General features: G+C 35.4%; 1 protein-coding gene across 3 annotated transcripts in view; it reads right to left on the bottom strand.

The window, feature by feature from the left end:
* Positions 1-24904, bottom strand: part of LOC127944546 (PH-interacting protein) — a 36625-nt gene extending 11721 nt beyond the window's left edge. For 2 of the 3 annotated variants that reach the window (XM_052540562.1, XM_052540561.1), the window contains exons 1-29: positions 24484-24904; positions 24314-24372; positions 24200-24229; positions 23989-24048; positions 21559-21709; positions 20884-20982; positions 20406-20566; positions 14471-14692; positions 13266-13366; positions 12882-12952; positions 11690-11790; positions 10637-10677; positions 8899-8997; positions 8049-8205; positions 7829-7963; positions 7581-7709; positions 6532-6757; positions 6262-6381; positions 5208-5391; positions 4388-4493; positions 4020-4151; positions 3026-3117; positions 2719-2932; positions 1766-1879; positions 1544-1651; positions 1339-1463; positions 1176-1258; positions 553-664; positions 10-71 (exon numbers count right to left, since the gene is read on the bottom strand). In XM_052540562.1, the coding sequence (XP_052396522.1) occupies positions 10-71; positions 553-664; positions 1176-1258; positions 1339-1463; positions 1544-1651; positions 1766-1879; positions 2719-2932; positions 3026-3117; positions 4020-4151; positions 4388-4493; positions 5208-5391; positions 6262-6381; positions 6532-6757; positions 7581-7709; positions 7829-7963; positions 8049-8205; positions 8899-8997; positions 10637-10677; positions 11690-11790; positions 12882-12952; positions 13266-13366; positions 14471-14692; positions 20406-20566; positions 20884-20982; positions 21559-21709; positions 23989-24048; positions 24200-24229; positions 24314-24372; positions 24484-24523 (3334 nt within the window). In that variant the 5' untranslated portion in view covers positions 24524-24904. Of the gene's footprint in view, positions 1-9; positions 72-552; positions 665-1175; positions 1259-1338; positions 1464-1543; positions 1652-1765; positions 1880-2718; positions 2933-3025; positions 3118-4019; positions 4152-4387; positions 4494-5207; positions 5392-6261; positions 6382-6531; positions 6758-7580; positions 7710-7828; positions 7964-8048; positions 8206-8898; positions 8998-10636; positions 10678-11689; positions 11791-12881; positions 12953-13265; positions 13367-14470; positions 14693-20405; positions 20567-20883; positions 20983-21558; positions 21710-23410; positions 23668-23988; positions 24049-24199; positions 24230-24313; positions 24373-24483 lie in introns of those variants that run through there. The other variant, XM_052540563.1, reaches the window with a different exon arrangement.
* Between the last annotated feature and the right edge of the window lie 294 nt (positions 24905-25198).

Genomic DNA, 25198 nt, shown 5'->3' on the forward strand with positions numbered 1-25198 from the left:
ACGTTATACCTTCATTGGGAATCTCCTCCATGTCCCATGGGCTCATCTTTTCTGTATCTCCATTATCCCAGCTGCATCACACAATAACACAAAGCTGTCAATATTGTCATTTACTATTACACACACACACACACACACACAAAAAAAGTGTACAACACCACACTTAGCTCACTATAGATTAATTTCTAAGCCTCCATATAAACCATGTCTAGTCATAAATTTAAGAGTCAAATAGGTGGTGAAGTTATGAAACAATAAGCCGTATCTTAATTCTTGTTTTTCCGTCCCCAAATTCGAGACCTTTTGAAAATATAATTAAATTTGCTAAATTTAAGACTTTATATATATAAATGGAAGCAGACAATATTACCAACAGGGAACAACAATATATATCAATATACTGTATATATGGCAATATATATGTTGACCACTATTAGGCCACAATGATTATAACGGCCTCATGGCTTCATGCCTGGTTAAGAAACAATGTAACAACAATTGAACTACTATATAACACATGTAAAGATGTGTAGATGGACACAGAGAACTGACCAGACATTGTAGCACTGGAACAGAGAGTCTGGATATTCGGCCTGGTAAGGCTCCTGACTCTCAATCGTACCAAACCACCAGGCATCGTCTATCACTGCCCGGAAACGATCACCTGACAAAATAAACCCATCTCAAATCAGACACAATTACACATGCACATCAACTCTGTATCAGGAACAAGCAATCATTAACTGAAAGCAACAAAGTAAAAAAAAAAAAGTGTTACAAATACAATACTACAGTGCCAGAGAGGTGACATGTTCAGTTCACTTAGTTAGTGCCATGACATAATAACTTATGGGGACGTGATAATATGACATGGCCACGAGATCATTTTGTCGAGGTAACGACATCCTTATGTCTTGGCCTCAAGATGCTCTGTTGAGGGAACGACATTCATTTCTCGTCGCCGCGACATCTTATGTTGAAGGAACTACATATGTTTCTGGTGGCCACAAGTTTTTTGTGTGAACAAACCTGTGTGACCATAGCATTTTGAACTAGATTGGATTTTTGTTTTTTATCTTTTTCACCATCTCGAGCATCCCTGTGTCTCACTGACCCATTTAATCCTGTAAAAATTAACATCTGTAAAAAAAACGTACTCATTTTCCCACACTAACCTATCATCCAGTTCCTCTGTCTTGCATTATCAAACTGCTGCCGAAGTACCAGGAAGTCGATGACATCAGGCATGTCGTGGTATCTAAGACAACAATAGAAATGCGAGTCACAGGTTAAAGGTCACTCACTGAAGATCGCTGTGAATAAGTCACTGTGACTCACTTCATGGAGAACGAGCCGCCTGTCAGTTTGCCAGTGTCTGGGTCCAGGAAGGCCAGCTTCAGACAGCACAGAGTAGGCAAACCCACCTCGTACTTAATGCCCACGATCTTCAACAGCTCCTGCTCCTGTAGGCGCACAGTCACAAACCATTTTCATTCCTATAAAAATACTGTCAGGTTAAAAGGTCGTTTTATTGAAGACTTACCCTGAGCTCTAACTTCTGCCAGGGCTGTTTTTTAGGATTTATACTGAAGATCTTGTTTTTTTTGGCCATCTCCACATAAGCTTCATGGCCTTGGCGAAAATAATATACCTGTTTGCATACGTAACAAGCAGCTTAATGTTACAAGCATGTCTCCACATACCATATAAATAATGGTATTTCACATTTGAATTGTTATGTTGTACTGAGAAATGTGGTTTTTACCTCATCACCCATCTGTGGGGTGAAGGGGCATCTCCGTGGCATGGTGTCAGTGATCCAGGCAGAAGGCAGCCATTCCTCTAATGTCAAACCCTTGTTCTGCAGTTCAGGCATTCTCTGAACATATAAATACACACACACACATATATATATATATATATGATAAGTTCTGATTACACAGAGCATGACTTTCATGCAAATCTGAAAGTTCACTGAAACAGTGTCAATGGAATTTAAACAGAGCTATCTTAATGTCCCAGGAGTTATTCTGTTGTAATTAAATTATAAAACCGATTTCAACATCAATTAATTAACTGTCTGTGGATTTTCTCGTCTTAGATGTAGATTTTTAGAACCATGATGACCTCATCAAGAAGTAAAATAAACAAAATATTTGAACTTATTACATAAAATTTTTTACTCAAATAAATACTGATGACTCCGCTATGGTGTCATTTTTACCACAACCAAATATTTCCCATTAATAAAGTTATTTAAAAAGTTTGGTTACCAATGGGACAAGTGTTACTGTAGAACTTGAGATGAAACATGAGACGTGATACGTGAATAATTCAAATAGAGAAATTCAAAGAAAAATCTTTTAAAAAGTTTAAAAACTAATATTATTCATATATATTATTGAACTATTATCCATTTGTGTGTATTTAGGATACTTAAAATGCTAGCTATGAAATTAGCCTTATTAAGAGAAAAGAATCTGTTATTTTATTCCAATGTCATTTTCATCTTAAAAATTAATGGTGATATGGTGGAAATTACATCTGTTCATAACGATTTATGGAAAATAAAAATAAAAACATAAAAACAGAAGTCTCCTTTGACCCATAATTACAGTATTGAACATTTTCACTGGACAAATTAAATAAAAGTGAGCTTGATCAGCATGGTTTAAGGAAGGTGTCCATTGCTGAATTAACACACAAAGGACCACTGACCTTCCGTTTCTCCTTTGGCTTCTTCTTCTTTGGTAGTGCTCCATCTTTGTCTTGCTTTTCTTTTCTCCTCTCCTTCTTGGAGTCTTTTTTCTTCTCTCCATCTTCTTCTGAGCTGCTGGCATTCTTCTTCTTTTTCTTCATGCTGGTCTTCTTGGGCGGTTCGAGGTTTATTCCAGCATCTGCTGTCCAGTCTGAGTAATCGCTGGAGTAATCGCTGTAATTATAAACAAACCCAGCATATATGTGTATGTGTATGTCAGATATATGGCAGTGTGGCTTATGAAGTCTGAGGGTAATTAATATTGACCTGGAGCTGCTGTTATCATCAGGCCAGGGTTCTTTTTCCTCTCTCTCCTCATCTGATGATTCTCTGCTCGGAGGTCTTGCTTCGGTTTCACCCTAAAAACAACAACAACAGATACATAGAGAATGAAGATTATCACTCTTTTTATGCCATTTTCAAAACACACCAATGGTTTCAACATAAGATTTCAATATATTTCAAATTGGAAATTTGGTTTTCAAGTTAATACATCAAGTCTGATATCACTACTCCAGAAAATTCATTTTATAATTCTGCATTTTTGTCTTGATATATTTATTGGTTAAGAAAAAAAGCCTGTTAAAAAAAGTGAATTGGTTATTATTGGTTTTATAAATTGAGAAACTTGCTAAGGATGCAACACTGACACCATGAATGGATCACTCACACTTCTAAACAGAGATTTTAACACTACAGATGGAAAAACACCACAACAAATCAAACCATTTCAGTTTTCCAAGCCAACATGAATTGAAATCTGACCCTATGTTCTTCCGTAATACACATTCCTATATAGTTAATGATTAATCTATGACAGTCTTTTAACAAAAGCTAATAACATGCCACGCCACTGAAATGAAACTTGTCTTTTTGATTGGTGCCACTAGGAACCTTTTACATTTCAACCATCTGTCATACAGAAACATTTTTTCCTGATTCAATCAATTCCTGATGGAAGTTTCATATTTCCTCTTAAATCATCCTCATGTGCACTACCTGTAAAAGTCTGCAAGGATGCATTAAATATATCAAAAATGACAGTGAAGCCTTTCATATTGTTACAAAAGATTTATATTTCAAATAAATGCTTCATATTCGTCAGCTTTGCCCTAACAGGAATCAACTACATTTGAAAATATATTCAAATAGAAAAGAGTTATTGTAAACTGTATTGTAAAGTGGTAGTGTAAGTCCATTACATGAGCAGTTACATTGACTTTACTATTCCACAAAGGGACACTGCGTCTTTTGACAGTACCTCAGAGGCACTGTGCTCTTCCTCGTTGGGTTCACTCTGACGACTCGTTTCCTCCACGGCCAATCGTGTATGGTAGTTATGCTGGTTACCCTGGTAACGACGCCCCTCCTCTACAGAATTTTCTATAGCATGCTGATATGAGAAATACACACTTCAGTAAATATACTGCATTTAATTTGCATGTTAATCAGCAACAATTCCTTTAGCAATATGTTATTAGATACATTCAGTTATATATAAAAGTTTGGTTGTGTACAAAGCTGATGAGGCAAACAGTACATTTCCTCCAATCAAATAGTGAGGCAGACTTGTTTATCTAGATTCTTTTGTATATATTTTCAAATTGATGATCAGATGTGATAATTCACCCGGTTTTCTCTGTGGTACTGGCTGTGTATGCTGCGTCTCCTCCTTTCTGATCTGTAGATGCTGATTTCCTCCTCTCCTTTAGCTGTACGCCAGATCTCCTGCTTACTGCATTCACAAACAGACACACAACAGCATCAGCAAAGCTGTCTAACTGGAGCAAACTGCATTACACTGTAAAAAACAAAAGAACATTAAGACAAGGGAAGGTCTTGTTTGAGTAGCAGGTGCCTGTGAAAATATTACACATAATAGATGGAAGAGACAAAAAAAGTATTTTTTACAATCTTACAATCAAAGTGATATAAAGAGAAAAACTATTATGACTCTGTTTTACAAATCTTATACTGAGTCTGTCTTAACATTTGCTATTCTGATTTTCAGTTTTTACCCTCAGGATCTAGGTTTAGATTTCCTTCTGTTAGGAGTAACAGATACAAACATTAATTTATTCCTAAATTCTTTTGCTAAATTCAGGCATGTGGGGACAGGTAGTTGTTTGTTCTTTTGATGTCATGTTTTTTATGTAATTTTTTATCTATAGTAAATTGTCTTTTTTGTATGCTGGCCTTGCTGTAAAAACAATTGCCCTTGGGGGACATAAATAAACGAAGAAAGAAAATAAAAAGAAAATAAATGTTTCAACTTCATTCCACATCTAAGGTGTGTTTGTTTTGCATGGGTTCCGAGCATGGGTTACCATACTTGGCAAATGTCAGGACGTTCATTTTTACTTTCAATCTTGTGGCGATATTTAAGCCCTGAGATTAGCAGTGCAGTCTCACACTTTTGGTGTCAACTCTATTTCTGTGTGTGTTTTACCATGCTTCAGCTGGTGATAATTCAGGAACAAGAACCCGTCGACTCCAGGCTACCAGGTCTCTCTCAGTGGCGATCTCACTGCGTGGAGCATTACTGTGCATCTGGCGAACACCTTCGATCTGTCCACTGCGTCTCAGACCCACATTGGGTGGAGAAGTGACTTCTGTGGGAGAACTGACAGATCCTACACACACAAACCAGACATGCAATCAGCATAAACACTACTGTCAACAGTATTACAATCACCCCTCACTGGTTAATAGAGGTCATCTTATGACATTTTTATACATAAAGTCGCTTTGAATTTTTTTTTAAAATGCGTTCTTTTTTTAAATGAGATGTTTGTTGTTTTATTGTGTTTGTTTTGTTTTTATAATATTCTGCAACAGTTTTTTGTTTACATTTGATTACTCTTGGTATTTTTTAATTTACTTGAATAATTGATATGGCTGAAAAACATCAAGTGCTGTTTGCTATTTTAATTAGTCTTATTCAGTGTTATTGTTGACTTATACTAAAATATATTACAAAAGAGAAATTTACATAAAACTTTAAATGAAATATTAATATCAGATGAAAAACAAAAATAGCATATATAAATAATCCTATTATCATTTAAAAAATTATTGTTTTATTATAAATATATATATATTGTATAAAATACTTTTAACTATGTAAGTTATTTAATAAATGTGGAAAATAAATTGGCATCAAGAAACATGAAATTTCACCGTTATTGATTTGATATCCAACATTTTAGGATTGTATCACTACACTACTTTACAAAAATATTTTGCAAGATATTTTGCACATTTAAAACATAATTTGCAAAAATAATTTAATAACTAAATCTATTAAATAAACATAAAATTAATAATGCTTCAAGAGTCAGTGATTCCCAACTCAATTAATTCCCAATATATAATGTTTAATAGTAATAGCATTTTCTTTTAATTACCTGTAGTCAAAAAAAAAAAAAAAAAAAATATATATATATATATATATATATATATATATATATATATATATATATATACACACACAAATATTTTACCTCTGTTTGCTCTGCTGTCAGAACCCAGCCTCTGGTCCTGCTCTTGCTGTAGTCTCTGGATCATACTATCAAGAGGACTAGAGCCTTCTGGAGCCTGCTGACTAACCACCTGATTCAGCCCTGGGTGAGGATATAAGACATTTGAACACTTTATTAGTGTTCAGTGACAGACTGCAGGTGTATATTTGTATACACAAATAGCCAATAATTACTCAAGTAATAAAAACACAGAAAGGGAACAAAGAGACACTGTCTGTTTGTGTTTCTTACCTGATGATGTGAGCCCCATCTGGGGTATGAGCTGTTCCTCTCTACAGTTCTCTCTGCCTGGAACCAGTCTCTGGTAGCGTGGAGGGTGAGGATTCCCATCCACATCCACCAGGAAAGGCGGTGGCATTAGGTGAGGTGCCTGCTGGGTCTGTTCGTCCAGCACGAAGTTATGGGCGTCACGAATAAGCGGCCGATAATCAGTGTGGAAGAACATCTGATCTGCTATCTACAGAACAGAACAATGGATGCATTCACATCAAATACACATATACTAACTGAATAAGACAAACAGAGAGAGGCAGTACTGAACACAGAACAATGTTATTCTTATAACTTCTTCTACAGATGCACTACATATTAGTTATATTAACAGTTATTGACTGGTTTTTAAAAATACTGTTTCCCATTTCTGTCACTTACCACTCAATAATAGTTTATTAACATTGTTAAATACAATCTTTAGCAAATATCACAATGAACATCCATTTTCATAATGTACATTATAACATTGTGATGCCTAAACTTACATGCAACATTTAAAAAAAATAATTTGAGCTTTTAGTTGTTGTTTTTTTTTTTTTTGTATTCCGATACAGGATACCAACACTGTCAAGTAATCAGGACCATTTTGGGGAGTTATCGGCTTATTTGTTGTTATTGTTAAGTAAAATGAAAACTATTAAATGTCCTTTTTAGTATTTGAAATAAAGTTAAAATAAAAATAAAACATATTCTATGAAAAAACTGTTGCCTTGAAAACTAATTCAAATATAAACGGTTAAGTTGAAGTATTACAATTTCTACAATTAAAACTGAATTAAAGCTAAACAGAAATATTAAATAGTACATAAAAAACATGACAAAATTGCTAAAACTTAAACTAGATTTAAAATGAAACCACGGACTGAATTAAACATGCAATGTGATTAGGTCATGTGACAACAACGTGACAATATATTATTCAAATCAGAGTGAGCAAAATGCAGCAAATAGTATGCTAATATTTCATTCTGAAAATAGGATCTGAGACAGATATAAACATTCATTACTTTGTCGTATCTGCTGCTAGAGCCGAAACCAAAGATGAGCAGGTGACCGTGGGAGTCTGTGCAAGCGAAATGCTGCCCATCTGGGGAGCACTTACAGTCAAAGACCGCACCGTGGCCCTGACCCTCGATCTATACACAAACACACATGTAGAGAAAGAATGTTGTGAGACACAGTAATCACCAATAAATCAAAAGATTTGCATAGATTTGTGATGCAAACTGAAATGAAGTGTTGCCAGTTAGTTTACCATGTTAAAGTAAGAGCGTATTTTGACTCCTCTTGCCAGATCCCAGACGATTGCGTTCCCATCATGCCCAGCAGAGAAAAGCACTCTAGAGTCAAACGGATGTGGCTCCAACACAAACACCTCATCCTCATGGCCCTGTGGGTGAAGGGCCAGAACGACAACATCATTCATCACATATTGCCTCCTTTCAGTCATTCTGGAGAGATCTTTACACTCTTACCATCAACACATGAATAAGGTTCCCTGTGTAAGAGTTCCACACTTTCAATGTCAAGTTGTTCGCAGCGGTAATGACTGTGCTGTCACTGCAGTCCCAGGCCACCATAGTCACCTTCAGTTTGGTAACTTTGTCCTCTAAAGGTGGAGGATTGTACTTGCTAAAAAGACGGAAAATATTTTTTTTTTCTTTTTTTTCAAAATAGTGTGCCATTTCTAACGTTGCTCTACAGTTGGGTCTACTTTTGAAGAGAAAGAGCAATGAGAGACAAACCAGCATAGAGAAAGACATAAACATGCATTCAAATTATATTAGCAGATTAACAATTTTGAATTAAAATTTTACATGAATTACTAGAATGTCTAAAATTCTTTACAAGTAATCATTTTTCTTTTTTATGTCAAGGTTTATTTGTTTAAAAACGTCCTACTTATATTTTTGAATTCCAGACTTTCACATTTCAGTGTGACTCCCCCACGGTGGAGGTTAACATGTGTACATGCAGATAACTGAATGTTTATGTTTCTACAGACTGATGGGAACTTTATCAGTAAATGAGAAAAGTGTACCTGAAGACTAATTTATCACAAAAAAACAAAAACTGATAATAATAAATCAAACCCAAATGGGATTTGTTTGCTTATAGTTTTACATTGTTTTATTTGGTTAAGATGATCCATTGTTGGAGTTGCATGGCGAATCTGTTCTGATCTGTGCGGTCAGAATCAATTGCCCTCAGGAGACTTCAAAGTAATTATGTTGCTAATGGTCATTTGTTTAGCAAACAAAATGTCACTTTAATGCACAATTAATTGAGCCATACTTTAGAAACAGTGATTAACATTTTTCATACCCAGGTAGTTTAGTGGCCATGTCCAGGAGAATGCTTCGCCAGTCCTGTTGCTGCAGCTGCCATACCCGCGCTGTGCCGTCTCTACTGCCACTCACAAACCTACACACGCGGAGGTTTATACTCAAAAATGTCATCTATACCAATATTCATGAAAAGGAATGAGGCACACTGATAAACATTTAATCCACTAAAATGTAAAACTTCATTGCTGCCCTAAAATGTTTAGTAAAATGTGGTATAACAATAATAAATTCCACTTGTAATATTTTGAATTAACTTGCAGAAGAAGAGGAAATTAGCTGAAACTCACAAAAGTTTGTAAACATAACAGGTTAATTAAGTTAACTGGATAATGAAGAGTTTTTGTTTTAAAGTGTACTAAATGTGGCTTTTGTATTGTTGACTGTGCATTACACTACAATGTATGTGATGTGCTCATACAGAACACAGTATTTTATCAGCTTCCTTGAGATAAAATACAATTACTCAGTGTTTGATTTTGCACTAAAACCATTCATAATTTAGTTATTACAATATTTTCTTCTTTCTGACCCTTAAAATTGTATGGTCGGTTTTTGCTACTGTACCTTTAAGACTGTGTTTACATTTGCTTAAATTGTGTATGTGCACCACTCTATAAAACAGTGATGAACGCAGTATGTGAACAGCAAAAACAGTAATGGATTGTCTTACAGTAACAATATCTAAACAATGGGAAGTAAAATTATATAATTTCATTTTCAGAGAATGCATACTGAATTATACCCCCCCCCCCCCCCAAAAAAAACAAACAAACAAACAAACAAATAAATGAATGTCTTAGTCTGTTTGATTTATTAATTTTTTGTTTGTTTTTAACCGTTTTATCTTCACAAAATTCGGTTAAGACATTTTTTTTTTTAATCTTAACATCTTAACCAATCGTCCTTCTCAAGTAAATTTACTTGGGGCTGTTTAGATATTTGTACAAAAAAAAGTCAAAAACACTGATTAAGAAAATCATTTTGCAGTCTATAAAGCGGTGACATACAATTTTACTCTATACACTGCAAGGTAGTGACGTTGTGACTCAATGTAATTTTCCAAGAGCTGATAAGTTTGTAACAACGTAGGAGTGTATTACTCTGAGGTAGCGTGGATCTATAAATGAGTCAGACCGTATTACTCCGCTAAATAAGATGTGCATTGTCTGTTACTGTGTGCAATCTACTCATCTTCTTTTTGACAGTGCACTCTGCAGTTCTATTGATTGGTGAGATTTCTTCCCTTACATATGTAACACTGGATGCTGTGTCCTTGGGTGCAAAAAATCTGTTCATGTGAACATCCATCTTTTTAATTCCTTTGGGACCTGTTACTCTCCTTCTCTCTCTTACTCTCCCTCTTCTCCTCTGTCACACTCTCTATTTCCACCCTCCCCAATGCAAAAACACTTGCTCATTAAAGTAGTGCGAGTGAGGAACATAAAAGAGGGGCAACTCACATGCCTGTTGTTTAAGTAGAAAGACCTTTCATGCACCTAAATTCTTGTATGATGTGTATCTAAAATGCATGTTTGTGTGTTAGGAACAAGGCTGTTTTTTTTCTGCTGACAACATCAGCTTGTAATAATAAGAAGAACCTCCAGGTTCCATTAATCCAACAAACCTGACATATAAACACACACACACACACACACACACACACGTTCTCTCACAATCGCTCATGTACACAGTTAAATGGAGCCAGTGTTGCTCACCGATCACCACCATGGGAGAACTGGATGCTGTCGACTTTATCCTGAGGAAAAAAGATGAAGTCATTAAAAAACATGAGGGGAACCTCAAAATAATAATGAATTCCTGCAACATTGAATCCAGTAAAGAATGAAATTAGGTGCTTTAAAACAATACGTTGATACACAATTTTAAAATAACTTTTTTTTTTAGATTGAAGCTATTATATACCTTAGTGCTTTCGATCAATCAAAGAAAATAATTTATGTTACAATTAACTAACTGCACATTCTTCTATAATTAAACATCATTTAAAACTTTGTAATCACAAATATATCTTCACACTAAATTGCCAAATGAGAGTTGAAACAACATAAAAAGGTATAAATTAAATATTTGTTTAATGGTATCTTTTTTTTTACTAAGTACTGTGAATGAAGGCAAGCATCACATATACCACAACTAATACTGATACTGATGCCTCTGTTAAATGCATTTATTTTCATTTATTTATGGGAATAAAATGACTAAATATAGGCAATGAACAAGAAAAATCTGTTCCATAATTTTTTTACTAATATTACAGCTTTTATTTGAAGTGAACTATAAACGATCTTCACATGAAACCCTAATAATTAATTTTATTTGTGCATTGATTTTACAATAAATAAGAAAATTACCAGGTAAAACATTTGGCATCAATATTTTTATGTGAGTACGGATCCTCGCGATGCCACAAATAATTACACTAATTTCCAAAATTATACCTGCATGCTTTTATCATTGATGACAGGAACAAACACAGGCAGCAAGAAAATACTGAATATACAAAATATACATAAACATGCTGAATGTGGGAAAAATATTAACTAGCATAGCTACTTCAGGAAAGGAAAAAATGAATGTTATATTAATTATTTTTAATGTGATATTAAAAATATTAATTGAAGAAATATGCCATTTTTTTATATTACTGTTATATATGTAACATTTTTATAGTATTACTAACTAATATTATTGAAGTGTAAACAGCCTCAAACACACACACACACACACACACAAAAAGCATTACGTACAGTGTGTGACTCCAGCTCAGATATCTTCTCTGGTTGTCCATCTCCAAAGTAATAAACCCTAATGATGTGATCAGTGCTGCCTGTCGCCAGGAACATGCCACCTGAAATATCATCAAATATCATTAAACATTACATAAATTACATCATCATCATTAAATAACACAACACTAATGAGCATATAAACCAGAAAAATCTTTCATTAACAAACATATTGTCAATTTTCAAGTATCGGCAATAAACAATATATTGCATTCATGAACAAGAAACTCAAATAGCTCAAATGAATTCAGAACGTGTATATCCAAAGACATACACATAGAACTAGAATCTGTTTCTATCTTTGTGTAATCTGGGTAAAAGCCAGTTGAGTGTTTCCTTTCTTCAGTAATGTGTATTTGAAGAGCTCCTGCAGTGCTGAACACTCTCTTTTGAAAAAGTCTGTCATATCTGTCTGACAACAGGATATTTATAGCCTCACTTGCAGAAAAATGTAAGCCAAAACGATCCGCAGCCACTCTATAATCTGCTATCAGCTTTCAGAACAATCAAAACATGGGAATGAATAATCACTTAATATCATGTTTCTATGGGACCACATGCATTCATATAATCATGGGCATGAGTCTTAAATATCACGGCTGATAGCCGATTACAATTTGAAGCTGAATTACAAAATTTGTAATATAAATATTAGATTAGAACAGCCCCAAAATTAAGGTAATGTGGCAAACTAAATCATTGACAAAGTGAGATAGAGTCTATATTGTTTGTTTTATTTCCATACAATTTAATTTTATCCTATCACTGATCTACAGTCCACAGCAATCCATTTAATTAAATTTGTCAATCTGTTCACACAGAACTGTGCATTACGTTGACAGCTCTAATAAATATAGATTCCCTCACACGTTTTATTCCATTTGCTATCTCATATGATTTATAAGATCACAAATGAATCATGTGTTATATTTTAAGCAGTTATACAAACTGGCAGATACCACTGATCAGTGTCTCAAAACTACAAAAAGACTCTGTCCCATTTCTGAACACACCAGGCTTTACTACAAGCTCAGTGTTGTAACAGCAGCATTTTATCACATGGGTTCCTGTGACAGGGTGTGAATGATTAAATATTACTGATAAAATGAGAACAGGTAGAGGTTAGAAAAGAGCTTTGACACTTCTGGCCTACCGGCACTAAAAGAGGAACAGATCATCTGCACGCCTGGTCTGGGCCGCTCGATGAATTTGCTGGGTCGCTGCCTGCACACACATGTACAACACACAGAAACATGATGAGTGCCAAAATATAGTCTCTTAGTAGTCTTTTTATGACTTTTATTAAAGCTGAAAGGTGTAATATCTGCAATAAAATGGAACTGCAAAAATAATAAATGAAAAATGAAAACACTGAAACATATATTTTAGTTTGGTTCAAAAGAAAACTGCATGCTATAATTCATCGTTTCACCTTTGCATTAACTAAACTGATCAAAAAGAGCTTTAAATACTTGCTCTGAATGGCAAAGAAAACTAAAAAACCCTGCAGATGTGTGTAAAAATAAAGGAAACTCACCCGAATTTGAGCGTGCGTGCGTCCCACTGCCAGAAACAGATGGTGCCATCAGCTCCAGTGGAGGACAGGAACCTCCTATTACCACTGCACAGAGGAGAAAACTACACACACACACACACACACATACACACACTCGTTCGTCAAATAATCCTGACGAAACATTGTTTCCACAAATATATTAAGCAGCACAGCAGCTTTATTTAGCATATTAGAATGATTTCTATCATTTCATAATATTAATTAATATTAACAATGTTTTTACTGTTAAAAAAAATGCTGTCTTGGTGAGCATAAGAGACTCAGAAAAAACAAAAAACATTAAAATATCTTACAGACCAAAAACCTTTGAACAGTAGTGTATATTGGTGAATGTGTTGGTGTAGATCACAACTATATATAAATATTAGTGTATATCTGGCTACTACAAGTTTACGGTCATTTTAACAGTAGTTCTGTAGTTTATTATAATTAACTCTCTATTTTGACTTCACAGTGAACAGAATCAGGAAGTGACTAATGTAGCAGCGTTGTGCTGCACACACAATAATTAGCTGTGTCTGCATTACAATAATCTCTGTATACTGTGCCATGCTGGCACTTAGGTTCCTAGCATGCACTGCAAATTGCATAAATTATGCTGTTGAGTTGTTTTAGTACTTTTTATTTTACTACTAATTGCAACGATGAAACAAGCATTTTCTGTAATGCTGCTTTGAAGCAACAAGTATTATGATAAGCACAAATAAAATAAACTTGAATTGCTGGCCTGGTTTACAATGCATAATAAAAGTTAGCCTTCTTACAGCAGCACTATTTCAACCAGGGTACAATTAAGGTTAATTGTTTATAAAAAGAGTATATTTTTGTATTATAACATAAAACAATCAATCACAACGCTTAGTATATTTTTTTTTCATGCACAAACAATTGAGTTCTGTAACACTGGCTGGCAGAAAATCCATTAAAAGGTCCAAGTTCCCAGCCAAATGGAACATTAATCACCATTAATCACTACATCATTATCTTACAATGATGTGCAATTTGGTCATCTTTTGCAGTATTTTAAACACAAAAAAAAAGACCTAAAAAACACTTTTATTGTAAGAAACTACTGTTAAATCTTAAACAGAATCCTTTGCACTGGTGAATTTCTAATGCACTGAATTTCACATGATAAAATGTGACTGTAAACGTGTGTCGCACACCTGTAATGATGTGATGGATGCCGCGTGGCCCTCCAGTACTGCCAGCGGGGCACAGGTCTGCAGGCACCACACTCTGATCATTTTATCACAGCTGCCGGCTGCCAGCAGGGTGTTCTCATAATTCACAGCCATGTCCGAAATCTCTGCCGCATGACCTCTCAGTGTCGCCAGCAAACGCCCATTATCCGTCGCCCAGATCTTCACCAAACAGTCGTCCGAACCCTGAGGATACACACCACACACGGTAACCCCTCAGATCCTGCCAGTGTTGTACGTCAGAATGATTTTCAGACTCAGTCTTCCTTCAGGAGTTCTCTTTAGAAAGTTTGGTCTCCGTGCAGCCAAATAAAATCCACTAGAATTTAGTCAAGTGTTTTGCAAATTAATTAACTCAAGCAGAGATATAAGCCAAACATCTAAAGTTAAAATTATCCTCCCAGGTCCTCTAAAGATGAGCATATTAAGTCATTTAAATTTACTTAATACAATTACATAGCTTCAGATAAAAAGTTTGGTCTGTGCCAAGAGAAACACATTACATAAGTGAGTGGCAATAACCAAAAACGAAAATAATTTCACCCTAAAACAACCTTATTGTTTTATGTATCCAAAACCACTTTGGAACTTTAACTTGCTCATAAAGTCAGCATGAAATCTAAATGCACTCAAGTTACTTAATTGCTTTACTTCAAATTGCTTTACTCCTGGTCTTATTGTAACAACTTATCCATGCATGTTAAAGGAAAAAAAAAACTTCCCTTTTCCTCTGAAATAACTTTCCTTTTTTACTTTAGATCTTTTAGAATTCTACTAGTGCCCAACCGATATGTTATTTATTTATTTTTTTTGCTACTGATACCGATATATCGGGTGATATTCTTTGTGTAGGATATGTTTAAAAAAAAAAAGTCCAGTACAGTATATTCAAAAGTTTGGACACACTTCCCATTCATTTGTCCAAACTTTTGACTGGTACTGTGTATAGAATACAGTATATAGCCTACATAAACAGTATATATAAATAAATATAAATATAAATATCACTGACAGCACGTGCTATTTGTTTAGACACGTGATAGTGCACGCTGAAGTGGTTGCAAGTTCTGTTGAATGGAACTTACAACCATAGTAAGCTAACAGTGCTTTTGGGAAATGCACCCCAAAGCAGGAAACTACAGATGCAGATTTAAATTCAGCCGACCGAAAATCCTGCCACACTATTCACATAGTTTTCCATTAAATTACATTATATTTGTCGTTGTTAATCGTTGATGATGAAATGTTAATCGTTGTTAATGTACATAATGAATTGTGTATTGTGCATTTTCAGCTAAATTTTGTCTTTCTGTGGCTCTAATAAAGTCTGTATGCTTCATGTATAGAGCTATAATATAGATTGCGCTTTCTTTTTCTGTTTGCTCCATTTTTTAAACACCGAACTTCAAACTCTTCTATGCCTCATTGTTCATTCTTAAAGTAATCCTTTGTCCGTTTGGTGATTGCTCGAGTTGGTGATTGCTTCCAGAGTGTAATATTTCATGTTCATTTCTTGTTTATTTTTCTTTTGTTTATTGTTTATACAGATTTGACAGTAAGGCACTAAGCTTGAGTTAAGATGCATACAAAATTAACTTTTATTAACAACAGAAACAGGTGCAAAATCTACTTTTTATATAGAGAAAATGTATATCTTCCACTGTTATTAAATGTAACATTATTTTTTAGCATATGGAACTGACCAATTTCAGTGATTATGTGTGATTTACTGGTAAATTGAAGAAAAGTTTGTGACTTTTATTACTTCAAACACACAAAAAAAACAACTGTAAAGTTCTGAAAAAATCTGATTTCTTGATGACTTGATATTTTATAATAGAGATTTTATAATTTGGAGCGGGTAAAGAAATTTTACTTTATTTGCTATGTGGGCTGGGGTGGGCCAAGTAATTTCATAAAAACGGGACCAGCGGGTTGGAAAAAAATCTGACCCGTGCATCACTAATCTGCATTAAATGTTCATATGGGCGGCATATCTGGCTCATATCGGCCGTTAATATCAGCTAAACGATATATAGGTTGGCTTCTAATTTCTAATTACAAAGGGCAATTGGATGATACTTATCAATATACAAATAGCTATTCAGGAACTGTTTTCATTTGTTAAGTCTTACTTAAAATCTATCTTACATGCAATTTTACTAATAAATATCTAACACTATTTATGTTTTTTGTTAAGTTTAAAATGAAAAATATATTGATTATTATTTCAAAATGAATGTTTTTATGCATCATCCTAAACAGTAATTGCAGTAATTGCAAAATATGTCGCGGGACAAATGTAACAGTATCATTCTGATCTCAGTAAGATCTGTTTTTTTTTTTAGAATTTTTTTTTTTCAACAAGTCTACATTAAATATATAAAAATTACAGTAAAAACATTTACAATGTAGCAAATAAAATTTAAATAAATTCAACTTTTCAAAATTCCTGTTTATCCAAGAATCCTCAAAAAATTAACAAAATTATGATTAGTAGAACTGTTTCTTGATGTCACCAAATCAGCAGTAATGACTGCTGAAAATTCAGGTTTGCAGGAATAAATGGCATTACCATATAAATTATATATATATTATTTCTGACCCCAAACTTGTATATAATCTCTTTGTTTTCTGCATAAACTTTATGTCTTCCAACACAAATGTTACTATTTGTTACTAATACTACATTTAGGGAGTCCAATGTGAATTTACTGCAAGGAGAATCAAAAATGCTTTTCTTAAAAATTCAGCACTGTGGCATTGCATTTCCATGACAACAGGCAGAGAACCATAAAAAAGCAAGCGCTACCTACAACTTGAACCCCATATATCATTCACAGCTTTATTGAAAGATGCTTTTTTTCCCTTAGATAATCAGCTTGCCATTGCCTCATTTCATTAACATGATTTTAACAACATGAAAATATCACTGTTCTTTCCAGACACACTGGAATTAACTGTGATAATAACATTGATTTTAGCAGGCCATGCATGCACATCGAATTGAGCAAAGAAAAATGATCCCCAAGCCACACACTGAGATGAACATTCCCGAAGATCTGTTAAACACAGACGGAATGCCAATGACACACTGGCTAATGGCTCAGGAATATGAAAGAGATGATTTTATTCGTGGCTCGCAGCCAATTCCATAAAAGAAACACTTTTTTCAACATGCGTGAACAGACACTCCCCCTACGCTGGGAGAAGAGGAAAAAAGAGGAGGAGAGCGAAGGAGAAAACAGAGGGACCAAGATCGAAAGAGGAAAAGACAAAGAGAACAAGAGTAGGAGAGAGAAATAGAGGAAAAAGGGAGGGAGAGCCAGAAAGAGGGGGAGTAATCCTTGCTGTTCAGCCATTTTTGAAGCATTAAAAACTTGCAGAGTAAAATGGAACCCAAGATTGCCCACTCAAAAACACACATCAGCAAAACACAAGCACAATCCTACAGAGCTCTGACAAATGTTAACTACAGCTCACGCCAAAGGCTGACGGTCAGATAATGTCAGAAAAATGCCTGAATCAAAACACTTGCACATGTGCACACACACACACACAATCTTTGAGAAGTTTGTGGACAAGATGATGTCACTGAGCAACAGTATGCTTACCCAGACGGAACATATAAACGACCTTTGACCTCTATACTTATCCCAGAGTCAAAGCATTATCTGTCCCTGTGAGATCAGAAGGCTCATTGTCTAAAAATACCCTTTTAGTCACTAGGAAATTAAGACAGAGTTTCCAGTGTAGCACAACATTGAATGAAGGAAAATAACTACTCAGTGAAAATCCAACAAAAGCCCATAGACTCTGATTTACTAAGGACACGCACTACGGTTCAAATGTTAGGGGTCAGTAAGATTTTATTTATTTTTGAAAGAAGTGTCTTATGCTCAAAGTAAAAACAAAATACTATTAGAATTTAAACTTTTAAACTTTGTTAAACCTTTCTATTTTTAATATTAAAATTGTATTGTTGTGACGGCAATGCTTATTTTTTTAGCAGCTATTACTCCAGTCCTCAGAAATCATTCTAATATGCTGATTTGGTGCTAAAGAAACATTTATTATTATCACTGCTTAAAAAAAAAACATATAATTTATAACAGTCCGATATTTATAGCAGCAATATTTTTGCGGAAACATTATACATTTTATCAGCATTCTTTTTTTTTTTTATAACATCAAGTCTGTCCTGTCACTTTCGATCAGTTAAATGCATCTTTGCTTAACAAAATCTTACTGACTCCAAACTTTTGAATGGTAGTGTACAGTCTTTAAAATGTCCAATTGTTGTTGTTTTTTATTCAAACCTGTAAATAGGTTTCAAGATTTTGAAAATGTAAAACAATGTAAAATGTACATTAAATATTAAAATTTCTTCACTATTCCTAGGTCACTAATCAAATAAATACATTTCTGACACTGATCATGTGTACTACAGACACTTTCAGATGTTCTTGTTTCCACCGAAGCACAATACGCTCTCAGGAAGTTGGGATCATCATCAAATCATGCAAGAGAACATGATCATCAGGTTTTACACAAACTTATGGAGTTTGCAGCTCAAGTACTGCTTTCACTGATGTAAAAAGAGGACAAACAGAATACTAAGAGACTCATACTGTTACGCTTATAATATAAGCTGTAATTAACAACTGTTTTCAACTAGAAAAACCTTTTTACTAGTGGTCACAAACTTCTGAATCAAAATGCAAGCAGCACTTCCTGTACATGATGAATGACTCAGACATATCAAAACAGGCCAGAAATCGATACTGTGACACTTCAAAATATGATAAGAGCAATCCACATTCACAATTATTTATTTATGCTTTTAGCCAAATCATCTTGCCGTGTAAAATAAACACAAGCTAAGTCAATGGCTGTGTTAATGGTACTCCATGATAAACTATGGAACAGCACTTCTGAACCACAGTAACTACATACAGTGTGAACATATAACTCAGAACCACAGCTGCTTTCAAAAGCCTTGAAATCCCAAACCTAGTCAGACATCTGGACCAAACAGAGACCAGATTCCTCAATTCAATAGGCCATTTGAGACCATTATGTTCATTGGGGCTTTTTCAATGTTTTAGCTCTTGACCAGAAGTGCTTTATTATTATGACAAATTAACAGCACCCTAAAAATTGTGTCATCCCTTTAAATTCCATAATGTATAGACATACAGTTGTATGTATACAGTTTAATGAGGCATACAGACTAATTAAAGCCACACTGGCTTCAACACAAAGCTATTTAAATCTGCTACATTGTACTTTGTGCTTATTCAGTACATTTATGTGAAACACATAGATTATGATCAAATTCAATCAAATCCAGGCCTGGAAATCCAAAATGTGAAATTCCCTGATTTTTCACTTGTCCTTGAGCCCGTATAAATAAAAACAGCACTTAATATTCCAAAGTGTTAAAATGTTCTCTGAATGTTTTATTATTTAAATAAATAGTATATAGACTTTTTTGAAATCTCTTTTGAAAAACCAACTCTTCAATCCATCCTAACACCTCAATGTACAAAACATTTTCACCCTGTGGTCAAGCGATTCAAATATGTTCCCAGATACTCATGCAAGCACATATATACAAAAACTAAATCAATGAAAGCACAAGAACCGACAAACAAATTACAATACCATAACCTGATTTAATGCTGCACTCCAGAATACTGTACTCAAAAAGGAAGCAAAGGGAGGGCTTACAATTCAACTAGTAATAATAACATTTCAGAAACATACCGTTTTAAAAACCTGTACAATTCCGTTCATACACAGTACTTTACATTTTGTCCATATCCTCAATTTCAGAAAAAAAAGGAAAGCACATTAAAAAAAAATTCCCAGTCTGTCATAAAACCAGATGTCTTACTGTGAAGATGCGCCGACCGGTGCGGTCGAAGGTGACACAGTACACAGATGACAGGTGTCCCAGAATTCTCTTGTGCATCTTCATATGTTGGTAAACAGCTGTAGGTACCAGCTGACCCAACCGATATGAGCCATTCAGTCTCCGACTGTATACTGTTTCCACTATAGCACACAAGACCAAACAAAATGAAAGCAAATACACTTGAATCTTCAGCTTCCTAAGTAAATTCTAAATATAACCATTTAATTTACAACAAACAAAAAAAAAACAATATTAATGTTTGGTCCACACTTTTTAAAAAAAAATTTTTAAACATATAAAGCAAAATATTCTACTTTCTTTATTTTAAAATGTACTGTATATTCTATTTCAATAATCAAATTAATAAATAAAAAAATTTTTTAAAGGTGTAAGGATGTGGAGGAATGTTTCTTCCACTGGAATACACCCACACAACAACCAATAAGAGGTGACTTACCAATATTGGGCGGGCTTCCATAGATGACTGGCGGCTCGGGTGGCCTGCCACAGTGCAGGGCTGCGAGGGCGGACCCCTTCCATACCACGTGCTTACAACCTGGCAACAAACACGTGGGTCTGTCACTAAATATACATGATATGATGGATTCCCTAGACACACTTACACAAACTGGTATTGACACACACATCCACTGCAAGGCAATATGTAAATATATGATTTTGTGTTATTTCTATGAAGGCCAAGCACAGTATTTTTGATAATGTTTACAGAAATGCAAACATTTTAATTGCTATGAAATTTGTTTTAACCTGAAGGCAGCATTATAATAAATTCCATCACAACTGATAAATTATAATTCTTCTTTCCTTTGCATGCTTCCTTAGATATCAGACTCAGTGGAGAAATGCCATTTGTAAATGTTAAAAAGATTAATTAAGTTAAATCCTTTAATGAATTTTCCACATGTGAAGGTTTTTCCTTATCTTCTATTTTATACATCAACATGCAGTGGCACTCCAAATACACATCTGATGTATCCATTATTAAATCATTTTACAGCAGTTACAGTGTTAATACATTAAAAACATATCTTTTGCTTAACCTGGCTGCAAACTGGTTAATTTGCTTGTTATAAAATGGATGATGAATATTTAATCTGCAATAGAAACTCACTCTTGTTGGTGCGTAGCGCTGACTGGCGTCCAGCTCCCAGCAGTGAATTGACTCCAGGTACGCTGGCTGGCACTTCTCTCTCTAAAAGAGGACTCACTCGCTCACACACCTGCAACAGGTGATCTGGAGAAATGTGCCTGTATAATTTGACCTATACACAATCACAAACACGTATTAGGCAAACTGATGCATTTTATATTACTATTTGTAATTAAATATATGTGTACATTTGTAAATCACTTATTTAATATAATATTCAATATGTTCGATTATTGTTTTGTAATAAGGCATGCATAGAAATTAGATATTTAAATGCCAGAGCAGTATAATGCAAACATTTTGCAACCTTGCAGTTCATTTACAATCTTAACACTAAATACATAAATATCTACATAAATAACTTTTTTAAATATAATTACAATTGCATAACACAATAATTACATTTTCTACTATTACACTCAAATTAAATCAAATCGTGTATTGCGAATGCTTTCATTACAAATGACCAGTATCACCATTAAAATATTTTATTGAACGTGTTTTTAAAAAAATAATTAGATAACAAAATAAGGGTATCGGCATTTACCAGACATTGACAATACACACATTAATACCGTTCGCATAATGGCAATCTTATAGAGGATTCTATTCGAGACTTCGTTTAAAAATAATACGGTGTTACTGCTGTATTGCAAAGATCTTTGAATCTTTCCATATTTTTCCTAGATTAATCTAATCTACAGTGTAAAATGTTCCCCCCATCCTGCGCAACGCGTCAGTCCGGGTGTCTTTTATCTAGCCTGTTCAGCAGATCCAGCTTCCAGCGGCAGACCAGTAATTAATGTGGTTTTAATTGCATTTAGCGTCATCCTATTGGTCTGCACGCGCGCGCGCACACGCACTCTACATCTATCCACATATATAGACAAATACGCGCGCACAACGCTTAGTTAATGACTAGGCTATTTGAGTAAAACGATGTTTAACACTGAGTGAATCATGGTATCTGAACTGAAATTAAATATAGGCTAACTATATCTAAATATACACGTAGGAATCATCATCCCTAATTATACTATACTGTTTTGCTTTTAATGTATTACATATTAATTATTTTGCTGACAATATAATTATTTTAAAATGCGTATATTTTAAAAACCTGAAAATGTTTTTTTTATATAATTACAGCTTTAAAGCCATATTGTTATCATCATTAATTAATCTTATGGAAAAAAAGATAATTAATGCAGATTGCATAGCTCATTAACATATTAATCGAGGGAATCTAGACTGGACAAAAAATAATTGACAGCGCCAACATCAGGCGGTGAAGTCTCGTGCGCGTTATTCCTACCCACCGTCTGCAGACACGGGCTTTAACATATTCACACACGGCTGTGAAATCATCCACGAACGGTCACATTCGAACACACACACACACACACACACGCATTCACTCGGTATAACATACCGAGATATAGCGGCGCGCAAGATCAGCCGCGAGACAATCGTGAATACAAAATAACAGATTATCGCTACAATGTGTGTGAATTTCACCGTGCAGAAGAGACAACGGAGATACAGCAGGAACAGCGTGTGATTAACAGACAGTTACAGAGTCTATTAGTTACGCAACTGATTGGGGGCTGGCCGTAACAGGGGCTGGATCAAAACACACTAAGTTTTAAAATCAAGATATTCGGCTATCTTTCACTTCGAAAGCGAAATCAAACGTTCTCCCCCGAGTGATATTCCTACGTGAAACAGCGAGCTACTGAAAAATGCAAATAATCCGATTAATCATTTATTTAGCTTTCTAAATATCGTAATTAATAAATTAATCAATACGTACTCATTCCGATGTACCTCTCATTTGTGTTTTCTGCCTCAAGACTCTCAGCACTGTCGGTTCAAAATAATTTCCTCCAAAGAAAAAAATATTATCAGGGCCACTTAAAATAATCCCGATACTAATGCTAAAATCCTCTACGTCTCCGGCTTTGTTGTCTCCCGCTCCAAAATCTTAGATTAAGTGTGATAAACTAAGGTAAAAGGAGTGTTTTACCCTGACTATGGTTGTATTACATGGAGCAGAGCGCCTTCATCCCGCCCCGCTTTCAGTCTCTGGCGCACTGGTCCCTCCTCCCTCCGCTCCCTTCCCCTTATAGCACCACATTCATGACGTCTCTTTATTTCTACATCAATTTTAACATCTATTTACACCTTGTGGACGGGACCGTGACCAAACTCACATCCCCGAGGTCAGGCCAGGCTCTGGGTTCACCCGTTGACGGTCCTGTCTAACCCCGAGGTTGGTGTTTCCCCGTGTGCTCGGGTTGAGTTTTTTTTCCCTGATTTAAAAATTGCGGGAAATTCAATTTCTTATTTTGCTCTCTAAAAAGTTTTCTCTCGGTTATAGGGATCCCTTACCAAATTTTCGTAACTCCCTGGGTGTTCTTTGCCAGTCCAGTCAACCCTTTTAGGTAACAGCTGTAATTGAAAAACAGTGTTAAATAGGTTTAGGTTAATTCTAGGTGGTCAATTTTCTGTTTTTAAACCATAAATACGAAATCTGCGTGAAATTAGCAGCCTAAAGTGCAGCGCAGTGAGATGCGACGCTAGTAGAGCTCGCGCTGCTTACCTCCTTCTCCTGAACCTCCCGTATCAAGGTCTGAAAAAAGCACAAAAATGGCAAATTACGGCTCAAGCTTCTCCAGAAATGTCGTTTACAGTCCTAAATTACAAAATCACCCACCTCTGCCGCGTCCTGACAAGGTCCAGCTTCTAAAAACCGGGCTATTAGGAAGTACAGTTCTGCGAGATGGGGGAGAATGAGCTACATTAGCTTTCAAGAAGGACGTGGTGGGAAAGGCAGATGTATATAATAATATTCCAACGTCACCTTTCTGAATCCCTTTTACTCACCGGATTTCAACTGCGCGATGTGTTTACGCTCAGCAGCCATGTTTAGGGTTGTTTTGGGGGTGAAGGAGAAGGAGTGTGTGGCCGTTCTGGGAAGCGGGTATCGCTAGGCTGCCCTACAGTTGTTAGCGTTTGTTCACCAGGAAGAGCTGCGCCTCCATTCACCCAACACACACGGAAAGCAGATCCGGCACATCGCGCGAGGCTTCCGCGCTCTCGCAAAATAGTCCCCTCTTAGGCACAACGTGCCACGAGTCGATGCAGACAAACGTCCCGAGCACCCGGGCGTTTGGGGTTGACAAGAAACGATGTTTCTAAAACATGCAGTCTAATGCCCCTTAAGGTGTTCGTGAATATTTTGGGTTTCAGTTTACGCTCCGCACCCCTCCTCCCTCCAAAAAGCACAATCCCTCTGCGCAGGAATACACGAGTAGAGTCTAGTACGTACACGCAGGACTGTGCTGTCAGGCAGGCTGCGATGCTAACGCTGAAGGGAAAAAACAAGGCAATGATGGCTCGTTTTATGCAATGATTTAACTATTTATTCAGGCAAATGTTGTTTGTCTGCTAAGTCCCAGACCCTGAGCTATAATGGCGCCTTGTTTCTTGGTCTATCGACCTTGTAGGCAGCGGAGCTCGGATATCGCACCACCATGTTTCTCTCACAACTGCATTTTGACGCTTAGCCTACTATTAGACGCCTGAATACAACACCCGT

The sequence above is a fragment of the Carassius gibelio genome, chromosome A23 (assembly GCF_023724105.1).
Source record: "Carassius gibelio isolate Cgi1373 ecotype wild population from Czech Republic chromosome A23, carGib1.2-hapl.c, whole genome shotgun sequence".
Lineage (NCBI taxonomy): Eukaryota > Metazoa > Chordata > Actinopteri > Cypriniformes > Cyprinidae > Carassius > Carassius gibelio.